General features: G+C 39.0%; 1 protein-coding gene across 5 annotated transcripts in view; it reads left to right on the top strand.

Annotated features, from left to right (window-relative positions):
- The window catches only part of NCKAP1 (NCK associated protein 1), a 115341-nt gene that overhangs the window by 74554 nt on the left and 19373 nt on the right, over positions 1-21414 (top strand). For all 5 annotated transcript variants that reach the window (XM_048868890.2, XM_048868888.2, XM_048868887.2 and 2 more), the window contains 9 exons: positions 2624-2756; positions 6364-6483; positions 9120-9259; positions 10547-10678; positions 13667-13885; positions 14236-14366; positions 14784-14881; positions 19116-19209; positions 20941-21023. In XM_048868890.2, the coding sequence (XP_048724847.1) occupies positions 2624-2756; positions 6364-6483; positions 9120-9259; positions 10547-10678; positions 13667-13885; positions 14236-14366; positions 14784-14881; positions 19116-19209; positions 20941-21023 (1150 nt within the window). The remainder of the gene's footprint in view (positions 1-2623; positions 2757-6363; positions 6484-9119; positions 9260-10546; positions 10679-13666; positions 13886-14235; positions 14367-14783; positions 14882-19115; positions 19210-20940; positions 21024-21414) is intronic.

The following is a 21414-nucleotide window of genomic DNA, read 5'->3' as shown; positions in this document are numbered from 1 at the left end:
AGTTGCACCAGTGCCAAATACAGAGGTAATATCACCTCTTTTGTCCAACTCAGTATTACCCTGTTTATACATCTGAGGGTCATAGTACACAGTAGTCCTTCAGGCCATAGGATTGCACTGGGAACTCTTGTTCAGCTGATTATCCTCCATGATGCCCAAGTCTTTTTCAGAGTCGTTTCCCAGGATAGCGTCCTCCATCCTGTAGATACGGCCTACATTCTTTTTTCCTAGATACATGACCTTACATTTGGCCATATTAAGGTCATATTGCTTGTTTATCCCCAGCTTACCAAGTGAGCCAGAGCTCTCCGTATCTGTGAAGAATCATCTTCATTTTTACCAGTCCCCCAGCCTTTGTCATCTGCAAACTTTCAGTTATGATTGCTATCTAGATCAGCGGTCTCCAAACTTTTTGGCTCGCGCACCCTCAGGGTGACCTGCCGCAGGTGCACCGCCAACGGAAGAAGATCGGAAGACCTGCCGCAGGAGGAAGAAGAACGGAAGACTTACTGCAGGCGGGCCGCCGGAGGGGAACGCCAGCCGTGGACGTGCAGAACTGCTGCCGAAGAAAAAAACGTCGGAGTGCCGTCCGGTCGCGCTACTGCCGCGCCGCGCACCCCTTGGGATCGTCTCGCGCGCCCCCGTTGGGAGACCACTGATCTAGATCATAGATAAAAATGTTAAATGGCATCAGGCCAAGAACTGATCCCTGGGAACCCCACTTGAAACATTTGCCATTTAAAATTACATTTTGAGACCGATCAGTTAGCCAGGCTTTAATCTATTTAACTTGTCCTGTTGATTTGGTGTCCATCTGTTGTTGTTCTAAATGTTATAGCAAGTCAAATACCTTGCAGAAGTCTAAGTAAATTACGTCAGCCCTTTTACCTTTTATCAACCAAATTTGTAATCTCATAAAAAAATCCAGTTTTGACAAGATTTGTTTTCCATAAACCCGTGTTGATTGGGGGGGGGCGCACACACACACATATGTGTGTGTGTGTGTTGTGTGTGTGTGTGTATGTATGTCTAAATACATTTAATTCTTAATCCGAACCCATATTGGCTGTTCTGTTATTTTGTGTTGTGTTAACACTTTAATCTAGATAGCATTGGTAACAGTAGCAGGATAGGTCCAGTGTCATGTTGGAACATGGGCTAGCAACCAGAGTAGGTATCCAGAATCTCTTGAGGGCTTGTCTGGTTGCTAGCCTGAGCTGAAGCCCATGCCACCATGTCTACACCGCTGGTATCGCCAGGCCTAGCCAGATTTCACCTTTCACTTGCAGTGTAGACATGACTATGGAATCCTCCCATGTTGGATGCAACACTTTTTGAGTTCTAAATTTATCATCTATAACTTTAAGGAGCCAGTCATCCTGTTCTCTGTGATTTCGTAGTCTGTAGCAGACACCAACTATTACCCGATCTTGTGCTTTATCTATTAGTGCATTGATCCATAAGTATTCAAGATCTTTTGCTTCTGAGTTGTCAGCGACTCAGAAATAGGTAATGCTATTCCCCTCCTCTTTTGCCCGCTCAGTCCTTCCTAAATAGGTTATAACAATTGATTTTTAACATTCTGTCTTGCAAATCTTTCTGCTAGTGTTCAGTAATGTTAATTAGATTGACTTTATGCTCATAGGTGAACAATTCCTCTAGTTTATTACCAAAACTCCTAGCATTAGTGTATAGAAGTTCTTCTTTTCATGTGCCTTGCTTAATTTTGTTCTTGACATCTAGCAATTTTGTGCTAAACTCTCTTTTCACCATTCCCTTTTGTTAGTTTAATGCCTTGAGGACCAAATTAAGTTGGTATTATGCACTTCTGAATCACTTTGTTAACAAGGACATTTTATTTGATGGAACATGCCTACATTAATGGGACAATAAAAACTAAAGAATCTCTCTGGTGGAAATAAAATAATTTTTAGTCGATTCTGCGGACAGTGGGGAAAATTATAGTAATTTTGATGGATATCATGTAAGAGGGTACTATGGTTGATCACAAAATCAACATGGCACATTTAATTGGATTAAAAACTGGCTAGCTGATCTCAAAATGGAATTAAAAAAGGGAATCCTTGAACAGGGGTATCTCAGGAATCACTTCTTGGCCCCAGCACTATTTAATATTTTTATCTATGACCTGGAAGAAAATATAAAATCACTACAGATAAAGTTTTCAGATGACACGTTGGGGAATGGTAAATGAAGAAAAGAGGTCACTGATAGAGTGAGCTAGATTGCTTGGTAAACTGGGCATAAGCAAGCAATATGTGTTTCAGTATTTCCAAATATAGGGTTGTACATCTAAAAACAAAAAAAAGCTGTTTGGCGCATTAAAAATCATACGGTATTTCATAGCTGAGAAATACAGACTGAATACATAGCTGTAAAGCCTTGCAGTGACATTTCTGGTGTCTAAATGTGTGCACACACACTTTCACTCTTACCTGTCAGATGAACTATGTTTTGTTAGAAATCCAACCGTAATCATTAGAGTTAATCTGAGTACATGAAGACAGCATTACAGCCTCTGGCAGTGTTTACAATATTTGTTTGCCAAAAGGTAGCCATCAGATTACATTAATACTAAATTTTAACTTCTGTTTCTGAACAGTTTTTATAGTCGTGCTTTTGAGAAGATGTTTCAGCAGTGTTTGGAGCTGCCCTCTCAGTCGAGGTATTCAATTGCATTCCCGCTGCTTTGCACCCACTTTATGAGCTGCACCCATGAGCTGTGTCCAGAAGAGGTAATTTCAAAATACTTCATGTAGATGTTCTTGTGTGAAATTAATTATCTGTACTGCCTCGTTTAAAAAATTTTCAGCTAATTAGCACTTAAAAAGCACATCGTACTGATGCATCACTGAAATGATGCGTCCGTAATACCATTACGTTAGTTTACAGAAATTCAGACTGAGTGGGAATAAAGCAAAATATTGTTGATGTTGATCACATGTTGGTTTATTAATAATTAGCAGTTATGTTAGCCCTTCATTACCACGGTATATGAGCATTATTCTTACCATTTCAAAGAAAAGGAAACTAAGGTGCAGGGGTTAAATGACTTTCCTTGGGTTACTCAGTGGGTTAATGGTGGAGTGTAGAGTAATACCGAGGTCTCTTCCCTACTAGTCCATTGTCCTATCAGCTTCTGTAAAGTTCTCTTAAATAACTTAAGTTTTGGCAAAATAAAATATTGAAAATTAAGTATTCATCTAAAAATATTTTGGTTTGTGGCAAGGGGAATGAACTGAAGTGAGTAGGTTAATCTGTTTGGTTCCTGCATTGTATATCGTTAGTATCTGGTTATGGATGCTAATTGCTGCCATATGTCCATTTAAAATGTAAAGACTGGTTTTATAAATAGTTTGTAAACATTTAAAAACTTGTATCCATATAATGAAAAAGGAAACAAGCAGCTGATATCTCTGTGCCTTATGTTATAAATTATAACAATTTATCTGAACAATATTTGTACGGCACTGACTGTGAACTATAGTATTATGCAAGCATTCATTACGCTGTGACCTACCTTTGGATAGAATGATAAAGAAAAGCAAGGATGATTCTCACGGAATTCTTTACATTTTCATGCTATAATGAAATATATCTTTCAATACACTTCGTAAAATTTCATTGACTTTGGAATTACACCAGGGATGAATCTGTCCCTCCTTGTTTGGTGCCAGTAGAAGTATTCCTTAGTACAGCTCAGAACTAATCTGAAAACACTTAAATGAATAAAAGAGATTTATTGAAATATGCATAGTTTGGATTTCCCTTATTTAAACGTTAAACTCCTTCTCCCACTATATCTATACCACTCTTTCCTCTTTCCACTCAGCTTTAAACAGCTGCAAACTTTATTTACATTGGAGAACCACAAAAAAGTTTCCAGGAAAATTTCCATTCAAGACAAAGAAGCGTCTTTCAGAACAATTTATAGGAACAGTAAAGAGATTCAGTTGCTGTCTACTCTATAGTAGTTACTGTAAATTTAGCAATAGCCAGAAAATGTCACTACAGCTAACACACAGCTTGAATTTAGTGCATTAATTGTGTAATTTGGTCACAATTACCAATTTGAAAAATTAATCTATATTGTACTGTGTAATGGTACTGTAAGTGTTACAAAGTAAACATGACTAGTGAAAGAAGGGTTTTCATTGAGGCATAATACTAGAGCTGTGGTGAGCAAAAACCAAATATGCTAAATCCCACAAGCTGCGTACAGCAGAGCTGCATGGCGAATCTTTTCGGTGGCTTAAGTGAACTAAGCGTACGCCTGCACAGCAAGCAGGATCCCATGGCAGTGAGGCTGAGACCCTGGGTCTACAGACTTGGAGTTTCGCTGCAGTGCTAAGAATAGTTGTGTAGCTGTTGTGGCTTGGGCTATGAAGCCTAGGGAGAGGTGTGAATTGGTTCACTAGTTTCAAAGTCGTGAATATTGTAAGTTTCTTTAGATATGCAGTAAGATTTTGTTTGATCTGTGGTTTAAAATGTGTGTTTGGGATGTACAAGCACAGTAGGTCTATCGTTCTGTTTCAAATGTTGAAGCCACTATGCAGTACTTCTTTGTACTCCAAACTTGTGTGGACTTCAGAAGTTCGCTAGGCCTAACAAATGCTGTGGTGGTGGTTGTTCACTCCCTACTTCCCCAACATCCCAACAGGCCCCATGACCTAACGTAACAAGCACAGGTCTGGGAACCCAGAACACTTGAGTTCTACTCATATCTCTTCTGGCTGGCATTGTTAACTTTTTACAAATATTTAGTTAGGCCTCTGAACACCACTAAAAGGAGATTAATATCATTATCCACATATTACAGATGAGGGAAACAGAGTGACTTTCCCAAGCATACCCAGCTAATCTGTGCCAGAACTATAAGGACTAAGGACCTCTGATGTGCATATCCTTGACTAATCCACTAGACTGCAGTGCTTTTGAGGCTAATCACTTAAAGGTGATCTGCAAAAACTAGTGAGAGAAGGGGGCATATGTGCTGCTTTGATGTATGAAGAAGGGGCAGGAGCGTTTAAATTAAAGTTTACTCTGCACTTAGGGAATTTTGACAAAAAATACCCATTGTAAGTAGTGCGGGTCCACTGGCATTGGCAACGTTGGTAGCCCCTGACTCACTCACTGGCTTTGACAGTTTTCAGCAACTATTGAGGAATGGTGTATGTAACTGAAGAAATGTCAAAGTGGCTTACATGTGTTTCTACATGCCTAAATGTTGACAGTAACTTTAAGCTCTGAACATGTGATATCTCAGATACGTGTTGGATCCGTCATTGCCCATGCTGGAATTTCATTTGTTTTTAACAAATATCGGGCATTAGACAGTTTGTTTAAATACATTTTATAATGTTCCCTAGCCATCAGTTGACCTACTTCAGCAGTATGTTATTGCGGATGTTTGTCTGTAAACATGTGTGACCTAGCCCACTTTAAACTATGGCTATATTTTAAATAAATAGTCACAGAGCATTTTAATTGGGTGTCTTCTCTCCTGGCTTCAATAGCATTGATAATTCAGAGAGAATAATCTGTTTACCAGAGGAAGTATCGGAATAAAGCTTGTCACATTCTGTTTTCTTCCAGTATATTTTGTCAGCTACTCCTGGTTTATTTTTCAGCTCTAGCGACCAGACATGGGTTGTTTCCCACCAGTCAGTGATTATTCTAGTGATTTGCACAGTACTCAAAATGCTTAAAATAAAATAAATAAATAAAATCAAAAACCTCTTTGCTGTTGGATATGAACAAAAGGTAACCCAATGGAAAAGAAGAGTTGACAATTCCAGGAAGTTACTCAGTTTTTTCATGTTTTTCCATGCCCTTTGAAAATGTTTTTTGGGGATTTTTGTTTTTTGACTTGTAATAGCCAACCTTTTGGTTAAGGAGGTGCTAAAATTTAAATTAGCTGCTTAAAAACACTTTCTTTAACTTTGTGGGTTTTTTTGTGGTGGACGAGGGAAAGAAGATACGGAGAATCTTTCTTTGACCAGTCTCCTTTATTAACCACACTCAAAATAACTGTTTAGTAGTGCAGCCGTATGTAATATACTGGTAGTATGTGCACGTACATTCATGCGTAGCACGTACCGGGGAGTCACTGCCCTCTAGTGGCTAGCCGGTCGAGGAGAAGATAAGGGTTGTGTTACTATTGCAGCAGCTAGGGAATATCTCCCTTAGCTCAAGTGATGGAAGTTTTATTTTTGGAGCTAAAAGACCAGGAATTTAGTCCTAACTCCTCTATTTGCAGTACATAGATCTGTTGCAGGTATATTATAGGATTGGCAGAAATTTGGAAAACAATTTTTTTTTCTTTTTCTTTTTTTTTGATAGCGACATCATATTGGAGATCGCAGTCTTTCCTTGTGTAACATGTTCTTGGATGAAATGGCTAAGCAGGCTCGAAATCTTATCACAGATATTTGCACAGAACAGTGTACGCTGAGTGACCAGGTGAGAATTAATTTTGTGTTATAAATAGGTTTTATTCATTTGAGGCAGTTCTGAGAAGCTTGTAGTTCAGTTCCACATACACTGTAAATGTTGGATTTAAAATAAATATTATCCATCATTATTTTTCAGCTGTGATTATGCTTAAGTATTGAATTAAACCCTACCAAATTCATGGTCCATTTTTGTCAGTTTCGCAGCCATAGGATTTTAAAAAGTGTAAATTTTATGATTTCAAATAATGATATCTGAAATTTCCCAGGGTTGTAACTGTAGGGGTCCTGCCCCAAAAGAGGGGTGGTCGTGGTGGGGTGTTGCAGGGTTATTCGGGCCGGGGGGAGGGTGTCACGGTATTGCCACGCTTATTTCTGCACTGCTGGTGGCGGCGGCGGCGCTGCCTTCAGAGCTGGGCATCCAGAGAGCAGCAGCTGCTGGCCGGGAGCCTAGCTCTGAGGGCAGCGATACCGCCAGCAGCAGCACAGAAGTAAGGATGGTATTGTTACCCTTGCTTCTGCACCGCTGCTTTCAGAGACGGGCCCTTGACCAGAAGCCGGCACTGTCCGGCTGCCCAGCTCTGAAGGTAGCAATGCAGAAGCAAGGGTGTCATCGCAGGGTATTGCCACCGTTACTTCTGCGCTGTTGCTGGCAAGGTGCTGCCTTCAGAGCTGGGTGCCTGGCCAGCAGCCACCGCTCTCCGGCCACCCAGCTCTGAAGGCAGTGCAGAAGTAAGGGTGGCAATACCACAACCCCCTTATAATAACGTGCGACCCTCTTTTGGGTCTGGACCCCCCGTTTGAGAAATGCTGGTCTCTCCCCAGGAAGTCTTTATAGAATAGGATAAAAATATGCAAAAGACCAGATTTCACAGTCTGGGACACGTTTTTCACGGCCACGAATTTGGTAGGGCTCTATTTATAAACTGATTTATGCAAAAAGAGGACTTATGCTGCCACAATAGGATTGGTGTTGCTTAAAAGGCTGTTGTGTGGTCTTTGTTCATTGTGGTGGTGGAGAGAAAGTGTTAATAGTAAAAGTTGCAGAGAGGCTTTCCAAAGGTGGGGATCGATGGTGGAGGTTTGGGAGGCAATGAGTAATGAGAAGGAAGGGAATTTTTAAAAATCACCATTAAGAACAGGAAGTAATGGCATAATTGACACTCAAACCATGTCACACCTTTATTTCCAAAAACTTGACTGACAACACATCTTTACATGGATAGCAGTTTAAGTTTTGAGTAATTCACCAAACTTGAGACCAGTATTGCAAATTGTGTATAATATAGACTTAGGGGTGTCAAGATCAGGGACAGGTTTAGATATGGAAGGGTTGTCGGGCTGTTGCTTTGTTGATTGGGGAAGGAAGGTGCTCTAAGATTGGGAGGATCTGAATTTGGCAAGTAATTTTGATGGACTATATTTAGGAAGTATAGGAAGAGAGAAGAGATTATTTGGTCAAAGATTTGATTAGGAAGAGGTGCCTAATGTGGGAAAGGTAAGGCCAGCGCTTTGGTGAAGAGGGTTTTGGTGGTGATGGGGAAATAAATAACATGAAAAGCAAATATCTAATCTTTGGTCAAAAAAACAGACCTGAAAGAAAGGGGAACCAGAGAGGGAGAAACCGGGAGTAGAAAGCATGAGAAAAAACAGATTGAAATCTACTAGGAATAAGATTATGCTATGTTACAGGTTGGTTGCAACCTAAAATTTTCCACAGCCCTCTGCTAAGTGTCTTGAAAATTTACTTTATTTTTTAGTGTGTACACTAGCTGCTGTTTATTTAGCATTGGTTAATAGTTCATGATACATCTGGGAAATCTACAGAGCCCATCAAGAAACTTGCGGTTGTGTGCACATCTATATACAAATAGAGCTGGGTGAAATTTTTTGACTAATAATAATTTATTCACTGAAAAGCACCGCTTAGGTCAACCCAAAACTATTCATGAATTTGATAGCCAAAACGTACTTTTTCTGGGACTTAAACTCACTCTCCTGAGAGGTGGGAGACCCAACTTCAGAGCCCTTCTCTACGTCAGGCAGAAGGGGTGAATTAATGTGGTATCTCCCACACCCTTGTGGGTGCCCTAAGCACTGGGCTGTACATTGCTGTACATTATAAGGGAGGTGGCACCATCATCACCACTTCCTCTTTTGGCTGTTTTGTGACTCTAGCCCAGGTCAAACAAAATATTTTCTTCACCAGAAATGAATTTTTTGTTGACTTTCTGATTCAATTATTTTTTTAATTTTCATTTTGCTTGACCCTTGATTTTTTTAAATTTTTTTTCAGAAATGCTAGCGAACCAAAACAAGTTATTTTCCCATCTCTTTATATAAATACACACATTTTTTTTTCATATATATCAAATTACTCTATGGCAATTATCCTCTTCTGTTTATTTCTCTAAGTGTTTAATCACTCTGAGATCATTTTCATAGCTGTATTCCTAATCAGTTTTTCCTTTTGGGCATATCTTGAAAGTGAATGAGGATGGGGTGGAGAACTTTGCTAAGCTGGAATTGTATACTCAACTAAACAATATGTAAAGTGTGCATTTCTTTGTGATTGAAAACTCCACCTGAACCATAGCTTTATTTTTAATCTAATAGTGTCTAAGATTTTTTTTCATCCTCTTTTAGCTGCTGCCAAAGCATTGTGCCAAAACAATCAGTCAAGCAGTGAACAAAAAGTCAAAAAAACAGACCGGAAAGAAAGGGGAACCAGAGAGGGAGAAACCGGGAGTAGAAAGCATGAGGAAAAACAGATTGGTGGTGACCAAGTAAGCACGTTCTCATGCCATTACTTTCTCCTCCTGCATTCTCCCCAATCATTTTGTGTAAACATTGATATTTTCTTTGTGTTGATTTACATGGTTAATTTTAGGACTAGTAATTCAATTTTCATTTTTTTGAGTAAATTTACAGCCATGTAAATAAAGGGAAGGGAGTCTGTGTCTGTCTGTCTGTCGTCTTTCCCCCCGCCCCCCATTGGCTGTGTGGAGAAGGTGGGGCTTACACATCCTTTAATCTGCCCCTTCAGCATTCTCTCTCCTGGGCAGCACAATCCCACCTGGTAGTTCTGCCCCACTCAGAATTTTGGCTAGTCTGTGGGGCAGGAGAGCAGTGTCAGTTGCACATTGCCACCAAACTACCATCTGATTTCCTGAAGAGCTAAATAAAGTGAGCTTGAGACACTTACCAAGCGTGTTGGTCTCCTTCCATCCTTTGAACCCCCGACTTGTCAGGTAAACTTCTCTGAATAGCAGCTGCCATGAGGGGTTTAAAACTATTAGAAAAGCAATGAGATAGGAACACAGCAAGAGAGGAGTGCATATGGTAAAGGGGACAAAAATACCAGGATGAGGGGAAACGATGGAAAGTAAGTAATAGTGCTTACCATTACAGTTGGAAGTCCTGAGTATGTGTGCACTTTGTGAAGGAAAGCTTGCTGCCACAGTCAACAATGGGGCATCAGGTGGCTGGCATAGAATCATAGAATATCAGGGTTTGAAGGGAACTCAGGAGGTCATCTAGTCCAACCCCCTGCTCAAAAGCAGGACCCATCCCCAATTAAATCATCCCAGCCAGGGCTTTGTCAAGCCTGACCTTAAATGAGTGGAGGGGTTGAGGGAGAAGGCTTACTTAGAATTTGTCTAATTAGTTAGTTTTAATCTTAAGAATTTTTTAATAACTTTGTTATTAAAAGACATATAGTCTCTTGACGTGATTGTTGGGTTACAAAACGTAAGTTAAGAAACCTCCTAAAGAAATTTTTCATTTTGGTGAACTGTGCAACAGTCTTTCTCTTCTGCACAGTATAGAGCAACACACAACCGTAGCCTCCTGCATTAGCCAGTTTTCTCCCAAAATCTGATTTTAAATTAACTAGGTGTGAAAAGCCTCCTCATATGATTAGTGCACACTGGTAACTTGTTTTTAAAGGGCAGAACTAGTTGATCTTACTTACAGAAAAATTGTCAGCAACACTCCCCAATAATAATGTATGCTTGTGTTTTTTTGAAAAACTTTTGTAATTTCTTATGTAATTTGTGTCAATTTTTTTTAAGCCTGGACAAACTGCACACTGCACTCTCTGAGCTCTGCTTCTCAATCAATTACGTACCAAACATGGTTGTCTGGGAACATACATTTACCCCAAGGGAGTACTTAACATCTCACCTGGAAATCCGTTTTACCAAGTAAGTGACGGCCAAATTAAATTTTTACTTCTCCAAGGAAAATGAATTATTTTTAATGTTAGAACAAAAAATATTGTATCTATTTCACAAGACTGCTTTTAACAAAGAACTGCAAAGCTTTAAAATAGCAAATTCTGAGAACCAAGATTCCAAATCAATTGGAATACATATGTAGGCATACAACATTTTTGAAATTTAAATTATATTTAAAACAAAATATTTGAAAATAAATTTCCTCCACTTACCTCCCAGATTCTGAGTTCTTAGTTCCATATTCTTCATAGGAGTCCATGACTACAAATACTAATAGTACAGAGATTCTCTTCACACTGGCACATCCCTGCAGTGCTGAACCTTGTTTCTGGTGTTTGTTTGGAGGGGGGACTTAGAAATATGAACTCAGGACCTGGCAAGGAGCCTAAAAGGAAACTTCCTTACATTTCCTTTTTAAAATAAGTGCTGTGTGCTGGTGTAATGGTTGCTTGATGCGCAACTAGGTGGGTTCTTGGCTTGGCTTTTCCCTGTAGTAAGTGGGTGCAGTAAAAGGAAAATTTCAACCTCTTGTGAGAATTTCTCATTGTAAGAGCCATCCCTGTTAATCAGGCTGGCGGTAAGCTTTGGTAGAGATTCTAACTATATCTTCTGTATTTCACATAAGGTTTTAGGGGGTCTCTATTGATCAGGACATGGTTTGAGGACACTTTTGTCTAGAACATTCTTTTGATACACTGGGAAGTGCTGGTGACATAAAGGGTAAAAATTGTTGACTTTTCATGAAGTCCTGGGTTTAAGACCCTAAATCACAGTGCTCTCTGTAATTTTATTTTTTGCCTGTGGGTGGGTAGTAAGTCCACAAAAATGCTGACTGATGGTTTTGAGGGGGTACTCAGGGCAGCCCCAAGCTAGAAATGGGACTGCAGAGTCTTCATTTTTTTCTATTTTTGATGTTAAGTGGTATTTCTTCCAGAGGCCTGCAGTTTCTTTATTCCAAGGGTTGATTTCCTATCCTATATAAACATGTTAGTTTTTACTACTTTAAGCTTGTATATTTCTTTTTGTGATTGAACTATTGCTTATATTGCTATGCCAGCTTTATTTTGTAATGTAAAACTTCCTGAAATAAGAAAGAATGCATCAGAGGCAAACTTGTTAAAAATATATAGTAAAACATTTCAACAATAAATGTCACTTGCTTCAAAACAAAAAAATTGCATTTGGTTTTAAATAAACTTCAATTCTGCTAAAATAGTCATTTCATGTCCAGCTCTTCTTGTCTTGCCTTCATAACGTGTATCACTATGAACACAAACTTGAGTGAGTAATTATAATCTTTAAGTCTACAATGACTACCAAAATACTGAATTACTTTTCAAGCTCTCTGACTCTATTTACTATATAAAAGCCTAATCCTTTGAGGTACTGAGCTCATTTTATGCCCATTAAAGTCAATGGGAGTGGAGAAGGATCAGGGTCTAAGCAGACAGCTGCCCTCTAGAGGGTTCAGCATGGGACTGTGAATCAGTCTGATATATGGTTCATGACTAGTATTGTTGACTTAATGTGTAAATTTGGGCAAATCAAGTTTTACCGCAGTTTCCCTGTCTGTAAATTAGGGATAATGATTAAGGTTACATTTCTGTCATGGGTATTTTCAGTAAAAATCAGGGTCAGGTTGAAGGCAATAAACAAAAATTCACAAAAGCCCGTGAATTTACAGTCAGCAGTTCTGGTGTGCTGCCTTCCCCCCACCCCCTGGCGGCTGCTCTTCTGGCAGCCCTGGGATGATAGCTGCTGCAGACCTGCCCCAGAAGAAGTCACAGAGGTCCCGGAAAGTCATGGAATCTGAGACAGAATAGTTCCTTATATAAAGCATTCTGAGATCTACGGACAGAAGGCACTATTTAAGTGTTGTGTGTTTTTTCAGACAATTTAGTAGGACATAAAAATCACTTTTGTGGCTAAAATCCTATAACCAAGAAATGCTTATGCAGAATCCATTGAGAAGTCCTGAGAACTAAAATAGTGAATGCTAACACAGTTGAAGGGAGCCCAGTAGGCTAACACTTCCTTATGTAGAAGTGGTATCTTTTAATCAGTTTTAAAAAATGAATATCAGGAAAAACTTCCTAACAGTGAGCTGTGGTAATAGTTTTCCAAGAGAAGTAGTAGAAGATCCATTAAATGAGACAATTAAAATTAGATTTGACAGACTAATTATAGATATGTTCTAGTCTTGAAAACAATACTGCACTTTACTAGGACTCCATTTCTAACATAATACATTATGTTTTGATTCAGGAAATTAAATTGTCCATTCTTAATATGCTAGGTTGTCTTTGTTTTGCAGTGCATGTAAATTAGATCAAAAGCTGATCTGAGGCCCCAGCATGAGTTAATTCTTTTACTTTGAATTTTATTGTTACTTAAATTTCCTTTTGTGCTTATTTTAATGATAACTTTTATTTTAAACCCTTTAAAAATATATAGAAATGGACATAAACTATAACAGCACCTTTGTACAAAGAATTTGTCCTAAATGGTGCTCCTGAGAATGGTTATAGATTAACTGGCTGGTGCTTCCTTTTAAGCCCAAGTATGTGTTTATGTGGTAGATAATTACAGCTAGTTTCTCTTGTGCAGATGTATTTTGGGAGCCTTTTAAAGTGTTTTCTTTACCAAATTGCTTGTGGTTTAAATCTTCTAGTTCATGGGTCATTCACTTGATGATAGACCATACTTCCCTGGGTGTCTTCATAGTGTTCACTAAGTGTTTGTGTTAAGAATTCCCATGCAATTGTATCTGAGAACATGTATTACGAGTACAGTATTCCTGCTGATTTCTCTTTTTGAAAAGTGCTGCTATCATGTTTTAGATCTCATTGAGATATTCAGCTAAAAGTTTGAATCCCAATCCTTTATACAGGCAGGAAGAATTAACTATTGCTTAATTTCATTAAAGTACAAAGGTAACTCTTTTCTCTTTAAAAGGTCAATTGTTGGAATGACTATGTATAATCAAGCAACACAAGAGATTGCAAAACCTTCAGAGCTGTTAACGAGTGTAAGAGCCTACATGACAGTACTCCAATCAATAGAAAATTATGTGCAGATTGACATAACAAGAGTATTTAACAATGTTCTTCTTCAGCAAACCCAGCATTTGGATAGTCATGGGGAGCCAACTATTACCAGTCTGTACACAAATTGGTAAGAATGTATTAACATCTATTGTGAGCTCTTTTTTTTACGTTTAAATACACTTAAAATCTAATTAAACTGAATAGCCTGCATTAGGAAATTGGGATTATGTATAGCATGAACACTTGCAAATTTGCAAGTTTCAAACAAGACAGATTTACTGTTTCTCCCAATAGCTGTCTAAAAACTCACTGAAGGCAGGACAAGGTCTAGGCACAGTTAAGCCATTGAAATAGGACTTCTGCACAAGGATGAATTTCACCCTTGCAGAACAATGAAACTTTGTAAATATTATGTGTAGCATGGTATCATTCTCATTGAACTAATATTTTTACGTGACTTTTTTTTTTTCTGTTAAGGTATTTGGAAACCTTACTAAGGCAAGTCAGCAATGGACATATAGCATATTTCCCAGCAATGAAGGCATTTGTGAACTTGCCCACAGAAAATGAGTTGACGTTTAATGCTGAAGAATACTCCGACATATCAGGTAAACGTTTTATGACATGGTTCTAGATGTTGCTTGTGAGGGCTGTTTTTCATGTGCTGGAGACTAAGATTTTTAGAGAGATTGTGGAATACCAGTACTGTTTTTAGAGAAATATTCTATTATACAGAAGAATTTTGCCGTTCTCATATTTTCTCTCCTAGCTACCCAGGGGGAAAAGTACCAAATTTTTTCTTGTTCTTGCTGAAACAATTACTGGCTATGTGATTTGACAAACGTGATTTGTTTTAAGTAAATGTAGTAAGTGAACTTACTACCCCAGTGTTGTTATAACTTAAGCTTTACCCTGTATCCAGTTTTGAGATTGCTCTGATAGAATGGTATTGCGACATGCATTATGGTTGTTAAATCATGACAAAATAAATGTCAACATAAAGACAATTGTTTTTTCTTCCTTAGAAATGAGGGCCCTCTCAGAACTACTAGGACCATATGGCATGAAGTTCTTAAGTGAAAGTCTTATGTGGCACATTTCCTCACAGGTTGCTGAACTTAAGGTAATGATATTTTGATTTTTTTCCCCTAGGCACATTTTATTTATAGTGCCCAAGAGCTATGCTTTGCATGTTATTCACTGAGTATTACCATACCGCACTAAAACTGAAAACAGATGGGATTTTTTTTCTCATTCGTATCCATCATCTGTGAACACATAGTACACTTGAGCATGTCTCTGTATCATATTCTCTCAGTGGTTGGACTACTCCAAAACACCCACATTTCTAAGAGCCTTTTCCTTTCAATTAACATTATGAATTTGCTACTACATTAGCATATCTTGCTCACTTTGATTGCACTTAATTTCAAGTAGGCTTTATTTTCTGCTTTGCTATTTTTAGGTCTTTAATTTTTTGACAGAATTATCCTTTCCAGTTTGAATGGTTTTCCTTTAAAATAGATGCTGAGTTTTGTTCAAGTCGATGAAATACCTGCTCAAATGCAAGTTGTCCTCAGAGATTTGCATAGTTTGAGTGCTTTGGGACTGCATTATTACGGTGTTTTCCAACTGAATGTTAAGACCCAGTAGTACAGTGTTCTCAAGTACAACTTGAAAGATTCTATTTAAAAAAAATAAGACCTCTTGTTACCATTTTACTATACAAGCCAGGTCACCTTTAGTCAGGATTCATGGGAGTAATTACATCCACAGAAACCCTTGCAGTGGTAGCACCTGTCCCATGGGTCTGGGCCTGGCTCCACGCTCCTGGCATTGTGATCTGGCACACAGGCTGCCAGGCCAAACCTGAACAGCACTGCAACCCTTTGCGCCTTGTTGTTATGCCTAGAGCAGGAGCCAGGTACAACCCTTTGGGACAGGAGCCAGTACTGCAGGAGTGAATGCATGGTGGGCTTTGTTCTCCGGCCCTCCCTTCCACAGCTAGTGTTAGTATTGTGTTGCCAGGGCAGAGGTGCTGCTGCAGGTGGTCAGTGCTCCCACCCCACAGCAAGGCAAAGAGGAGAGAGAGGAGTATACCTATTAAAAGGGGAGGGTGCATCTGCTGCTGAAGCAAAGGCAATAAATCTAGTGTGGTGCTCTGCAAAAGTTGAATGGAAATTAACACTATAAGTGAGTATTCAAGGAGTTTCTTACATATGCAATCAAATTCACAAAAATTAACACTGATAGTGGAAAGGTACATTTAATACATATTTATACTAACTCTTGTTAGGTGAACATTTAAAAATATCTAATAAGATTATTCTGATATTTTTGCCAGACAGTAGCTGGTTTATGCAAATAGGCTGTGGGCTATAAAATCTGTGCTATTCATGTTGTTAAACCCTCTAATATTGTAATGTATGGACTTAGTAGCAAGTTAGTAACCATATTGAGTCCCACTCAGGTTTTTTTTCCCACTTTAGTGATGGGTTTGCATTTATTTGGAACATATTGCCTGATGATGGATGCTGACTTACTGTTTTTAAAAACAAACAGCTTAAACTCTTTGAGAATTTTTGATTTCCCATTACATTTGTCCTTGAAAAAATCCTTTCAGAATACCATAACCCTTTTAAAGTGTGTGCACATCTATATATATTCTCATTCATTCTCTCTCCTCTCTCATATGCATTTTCCTTCATTATTGTGAATTTCATAATTTCAGTGACATTGAATTGCTACGATGTATGATATCCTTGAAAATATGAAGTTAGGAAGAGATATTGCAAGCTTTCCCATTTCCCTAAACTGTGTGTGTGTGTGTGACTGGTTGAACCCCCCTGGGGGTGTCACCTGGAGTGCTGGGATGCCACTGATTCAGACTGTTCTTTGGCATGTGTGTGGGGTACTTCTCTCCTTTTCACCTCTTCATGATGCATGGCTTGGGGAGAAGGATAGGGTATCTCATGCTGGTTCAGGGCATTGGAGCCATTGCTGTTACTAATGGTTAGTGAAGTTGGCAACATATTAGTTCCTATCTGAGGAACTGAAGTGGCTACTGCTTGTTGCCTAGCTGAGTAGCCATTTGAGGCTCCGTTTCAGACTTTCCCATCCTTGAACTGGTATACTAGATCTTTTATGATGCCTAGAGGTAGGCTGATCGCCAATTATGGGATTTTACCCAGATGGCAGAATTGGAAAAGGACCTGTATGGGTTTTCACCTTCCATCTGGAAGACTTCCAGGGTGGTTTCGGTGTTTACCTTCCCATTGTCGCAACTTCGGCAGTTACAATGCAGTTGGTAGATTATAAGGGATCCATTTGAGGTCCCTGTAACCCATTGGCTATTTGAACATTGGTCCTGGGCACAGTATTGCATGGTTAAGGAGTATACAAGCTGCGAGACACTGAGGCAGGTTCCCTTCTGTTATTTTTCCTGCCTCCAGTATGGAGGAGGGGAGCCCAGAGTCCCTAGGCAGGCCTGAGGGCATGGGGGCATGGCCTTCACAAACACCTTTAAGTTTGTAGTACCCAGTTGTTGGTGCTAGTTGAAGTCCGCAGTGGAACAACATTGCCAGGTAGTTTGGGATGGGTAACAATTTTGTCAAGTTGCATATAGTAATACTCTGGTATTTGTGTCTCATTGTTTCAGTGTTCACATTATTATTTTAATCTGTTGTTGAATTTCCATGCTTACCAATTAATGTTTCACCCTGTTTACTACATCATTTGAAGACTTATAAGGCCTCTTTTAAGATGTTTGGGAAAAGTCACTACTTGAGCCTTACATCTCCCTTCCCCAAATGTGCTTGGATACAACTTGCAGTCTCTTCATGAGCCTGCTTTGGTTGTAGAATCATGGAGTTCATCTTCTCTTTAGAGTACAGATGAAAAGTCAAAAGTTTTTATAGTTCTGTGTACTCCTGTTAATGAGGTATCATTTTCCCCCTCATGTTTTAGGCTGTGGCTTACTGCTACTCAGTAGCTGATCTGTACTGGCAGAAGTTTGCACCAATAGGACACTTGTTTTCCATGTTCGCTATTCTGAGACTGCTTATTATCTTCTAATCCAGTGTGTTCCCTTCTTCTGTGTTCCTGTTTTCTTCTCCCATTTTCTTTATGTATGTTCCAGCTTTGGCCATATTTTCAGGGGCATAAAGCACCAAATGGACTCTTAAAAAGTTAGTGTGGTGTCTAGGGAGAAGTAGGCATAATCTTTCCTCCACTTAGCAGTGTGCAGAGCTACATGGAGGTTGGCCTCTCCGTAAGAAGCTCAATTAACGTGTAAGACAATATTCTGTCTCTAAAGATAAACATCCGAATGGATTATCATTCATTTATTGTAGCTTCCCTTTTTATAAGAATAAAATAACCACTTCTTGCTTGTGGTGGAGGACTTGAGGTAGCATAAGTGTCTTACCAGGTGGTACCAAAAATGCCTTGTTGGATCCAACAGGTTCAGATTTGTAGCTATGGTTATGCAGCTTCATAGTCCTTCAGCTCCCTTATAATTTATATATTTGGAGAATAATTATTACACTTACTTGCTACAGAGATCTCTAGCTCATATGTGTTTATTTAAGGATCAAAGAAAAACACTTCCTTTACGTATTGTTTTAGCCAAAATGTGTTTGACATGCAGAAGAATTCTGGCTTTCTTTTAAAGTTGACTTACTGCTTGAGACTAAATTGCATGGATTTAAATAAACAATTTCATATTCCTTTTTCTTTAATACTCTGTTTTGTGATCGGAGTCAAAGAAAATAATCTTCGGAAAGCTGCACTGTTACTTAACGTTTGAATAATTTATGAGGACCAGATTATTTTAAAAAAATAAACTCTCTTGTTTTATACTAAAATGTGAAGCAGTCAAAATTTGTGAGAAACATTTCTTTCCAGTTAAGGAGGCTTCCTAAATTGACTGCAGTCCAACTGTCACCAAAGCATACATCTTGTGAAAAGAGCAAGGGAGTGGGCGGCTCTAAGAAAAAAGCTATTGAGATGTGAATAATTAGAATATTATTGACGTTAAATATAATTAGTAGCGTGCGTCTTTATACAAGGTTTATTTTGTGAAGTTTTACTCTAAGATCATTAAACTCACGTTGTGAAAGTGCACATTCTTCTGAAATATTCCTATCGGCAGTTTTTCTTCCTCTCTTGGTCATTCTGAGCTCTGTTTGGTGTACAATCAGGATTTACCAGAATAACCCTGTAGTTCCTTCAGAAGAAAGATAGTGGGAACATCTGGATTTCATGAGCTTGATTTCCTGCTTGCCAGATTGAAATGTCCTAAAGCATGCACCTATCTTTTTAACGAACAGCTGACCTGAGGTCTTGCTTCTCTTTAGAAACTTGTGGTGGAGAATGTTGAAGTACTAACACAAATGAGGACGAGCTTTGACAAACCAGACCAGATGGCAGCACTCTTTAAAAGATTATCATGTGGGTAACTAGCAATATTCTTTTCCTTTTTCTTTTTGTCCCTGCACTTGTCTGCATAAATAAAACAACATTGTGAAAAATATCCTCTCTGATTTTAATGTACATGAACGTTAAAATGTACATTTCATTCACTAGAGTTTCCTCATAATGTATGTGAACTGATTAAATTTTAAAAATTATCTGGCTTGTTCATGTGTAAACAAAATGAGATTTCAGTGTAAATTAGTGCATAAACACTTGGATATGACCATGAAAAGCTGGGGTGTCGGGGGGTGCAAAAATATGATTCCTTTCTGTCAAGGATGGGGACCTGTCATGCATTGGGATGAAACAGATCTTGTCATCCAAGTGTCACATCTAATAGCCATAAATATAATTCTTCAGAGTACAGGCATGTAGAAGTACATGCATACAGAGTAGAACTTGAAAAGAGTTTTGTGGATGCACCTGGTTCAAATAGGATTCCATCATGGTATATTGCTGCATCCTTAAGAACATAAGAATGGCCATACTGGGTCAGACCAAAGGTCCATCCAGCCCAGCATCCTGTCTACCGACAGTGGCCAATGCCCGGTGCCCCGGAGGGAGTGAACCTAACAGGTAATGATCAAGTGATCTCTCTCCTGCCATCCATCTCCACCCTTTAACAAACAGAGGCTAGGGACAACTTTCCCTAACCATGCTGGCTAATAGCCATTAATGGACTTAACCTCCAGGAATTTATCCAGTTCTCTTTTAAATCCTGTTATAGTCTTAGCCTTCACAATCTCCTCAGGCAAGGAGTTCCACAGGTTGACTGTGCGCTGAGTGAAGAAGAACTTCCTTTTATTTGTTTTAAACCTGCTACCCATTAATTTCATTTGGTGGCCCCTAGTTCTTATATTATGGGAACAAGTAAATAACTTTTCCTTATTCACTTTCTCCACACCACTCCTTTAGAAAAACAGGGGTGTTTAGGGCATTTTAAACTATGCAGAGAAGAGTGTTTACATCCAGACATTGACATCTGTGTGTAAACAAGCTCATTCTTTTGAAGTAGTCAATAGGAGTTTATACATTTATTGCCAGATACAAATATCAGCTACATACGAAAAACAATTGTCAGGTGTATTTTAGTTCTTGTGATTTATGCCTTTGTTAGAATGTCACCTACTTTCCAGTTGTTTCTATATTTTCCTACTGATATTAATTTGGGGTAAGATGTTTGAAAAGGCTTGTTTTGTAAATCTTGGGATATATTCTAGTTCAGGGGGTTCTTAAATATTTTTTTGCTGGGCCGCCCTTTGAAAATATTTCAGAATGTGACGATCCCCTTTCCTTTTTGGTACTAGACATAGCTTTCACGGCATCAGTGCGGATCCCGACAGAGCTAAGCAACTATACTATGCCACCCTTACTTCTGTGCTGCTGCTGGTGGTAGCTCTGCCTTCAGAGCTAGGTACCCAGCCAGCAGCCTCAACTCGCCAGCCACCCAGCTCTGAAGGCAGTGTCACTGCCAGCAGCAGTGCAGAAGTCAGGGTCACGTGGTAGGGTTTTGCCACCCTTACTTTTGCGCAGCCTTCAGAGCTGAGTGCCCGGCCAACAGCCACCGCTCTCCAGCTGCCCAGCTCTGAAAGCAAGGAAATAGCTGATCTCACAATCCCCTTGCAATAGCCTTGTGACCTCCATTTTGGGTTAGAACTCCAAGTTTGGGAAATGCTGTTCTAGTTCACTATTTTTCTTCTAATTCAGCTGTTGACAGTGTTCTGAAGAGGATGACCATTATTGGCGTAATCTTGTCTTTTCGGTCATTGGCACAAGAAGCACTTAGAGATGTAAGAAATAACTAAATTTATTCTGCATGACGTTAAGATGAATGAATATTATATTTAAATGTCTCAGCATTCAGGTGTCTTGTGTTTTTAAAAATAAAACTAAACTTAAAATAAATTGCCTTGTGGGTAAAATGCGTATGTGCAGAAACATACTGAACCCAAGATTCCCAGTTCTGCAAGATGAAATAGGCATTTTCAGAGAATTCATTGGGTACTGTTCAAAACCATTTTGCTGCTGCTGTTAGAATCTGTACGATAGTTTTGACAGTGTGTCAGCATGTGTTTTTCAACTTTAATAAGGTCTAAAAGCGCTTGTCCGCTTGGTAAATGCTAGGCTCAATTTTGAATATATTATGCCTTCAACTCTCTCATAGATTAATAAACTATCTGA

Source organism: Caretta caretta, chromosome 11 (genome assembly GCF_965140235.1).
Source record: "Caretta caretta isolate rCarCar2 chromosome 11, rCarCar1.hap1, whole genome shotgun sequence".
NCBI lineage: Eukaryota > Metazoa > Chordata > Testudines > Cheloniidae > Caretta > Caretta caretta.
This window is presented reverse-complemented; position numbering and strand designations above follow the sequence as displayed.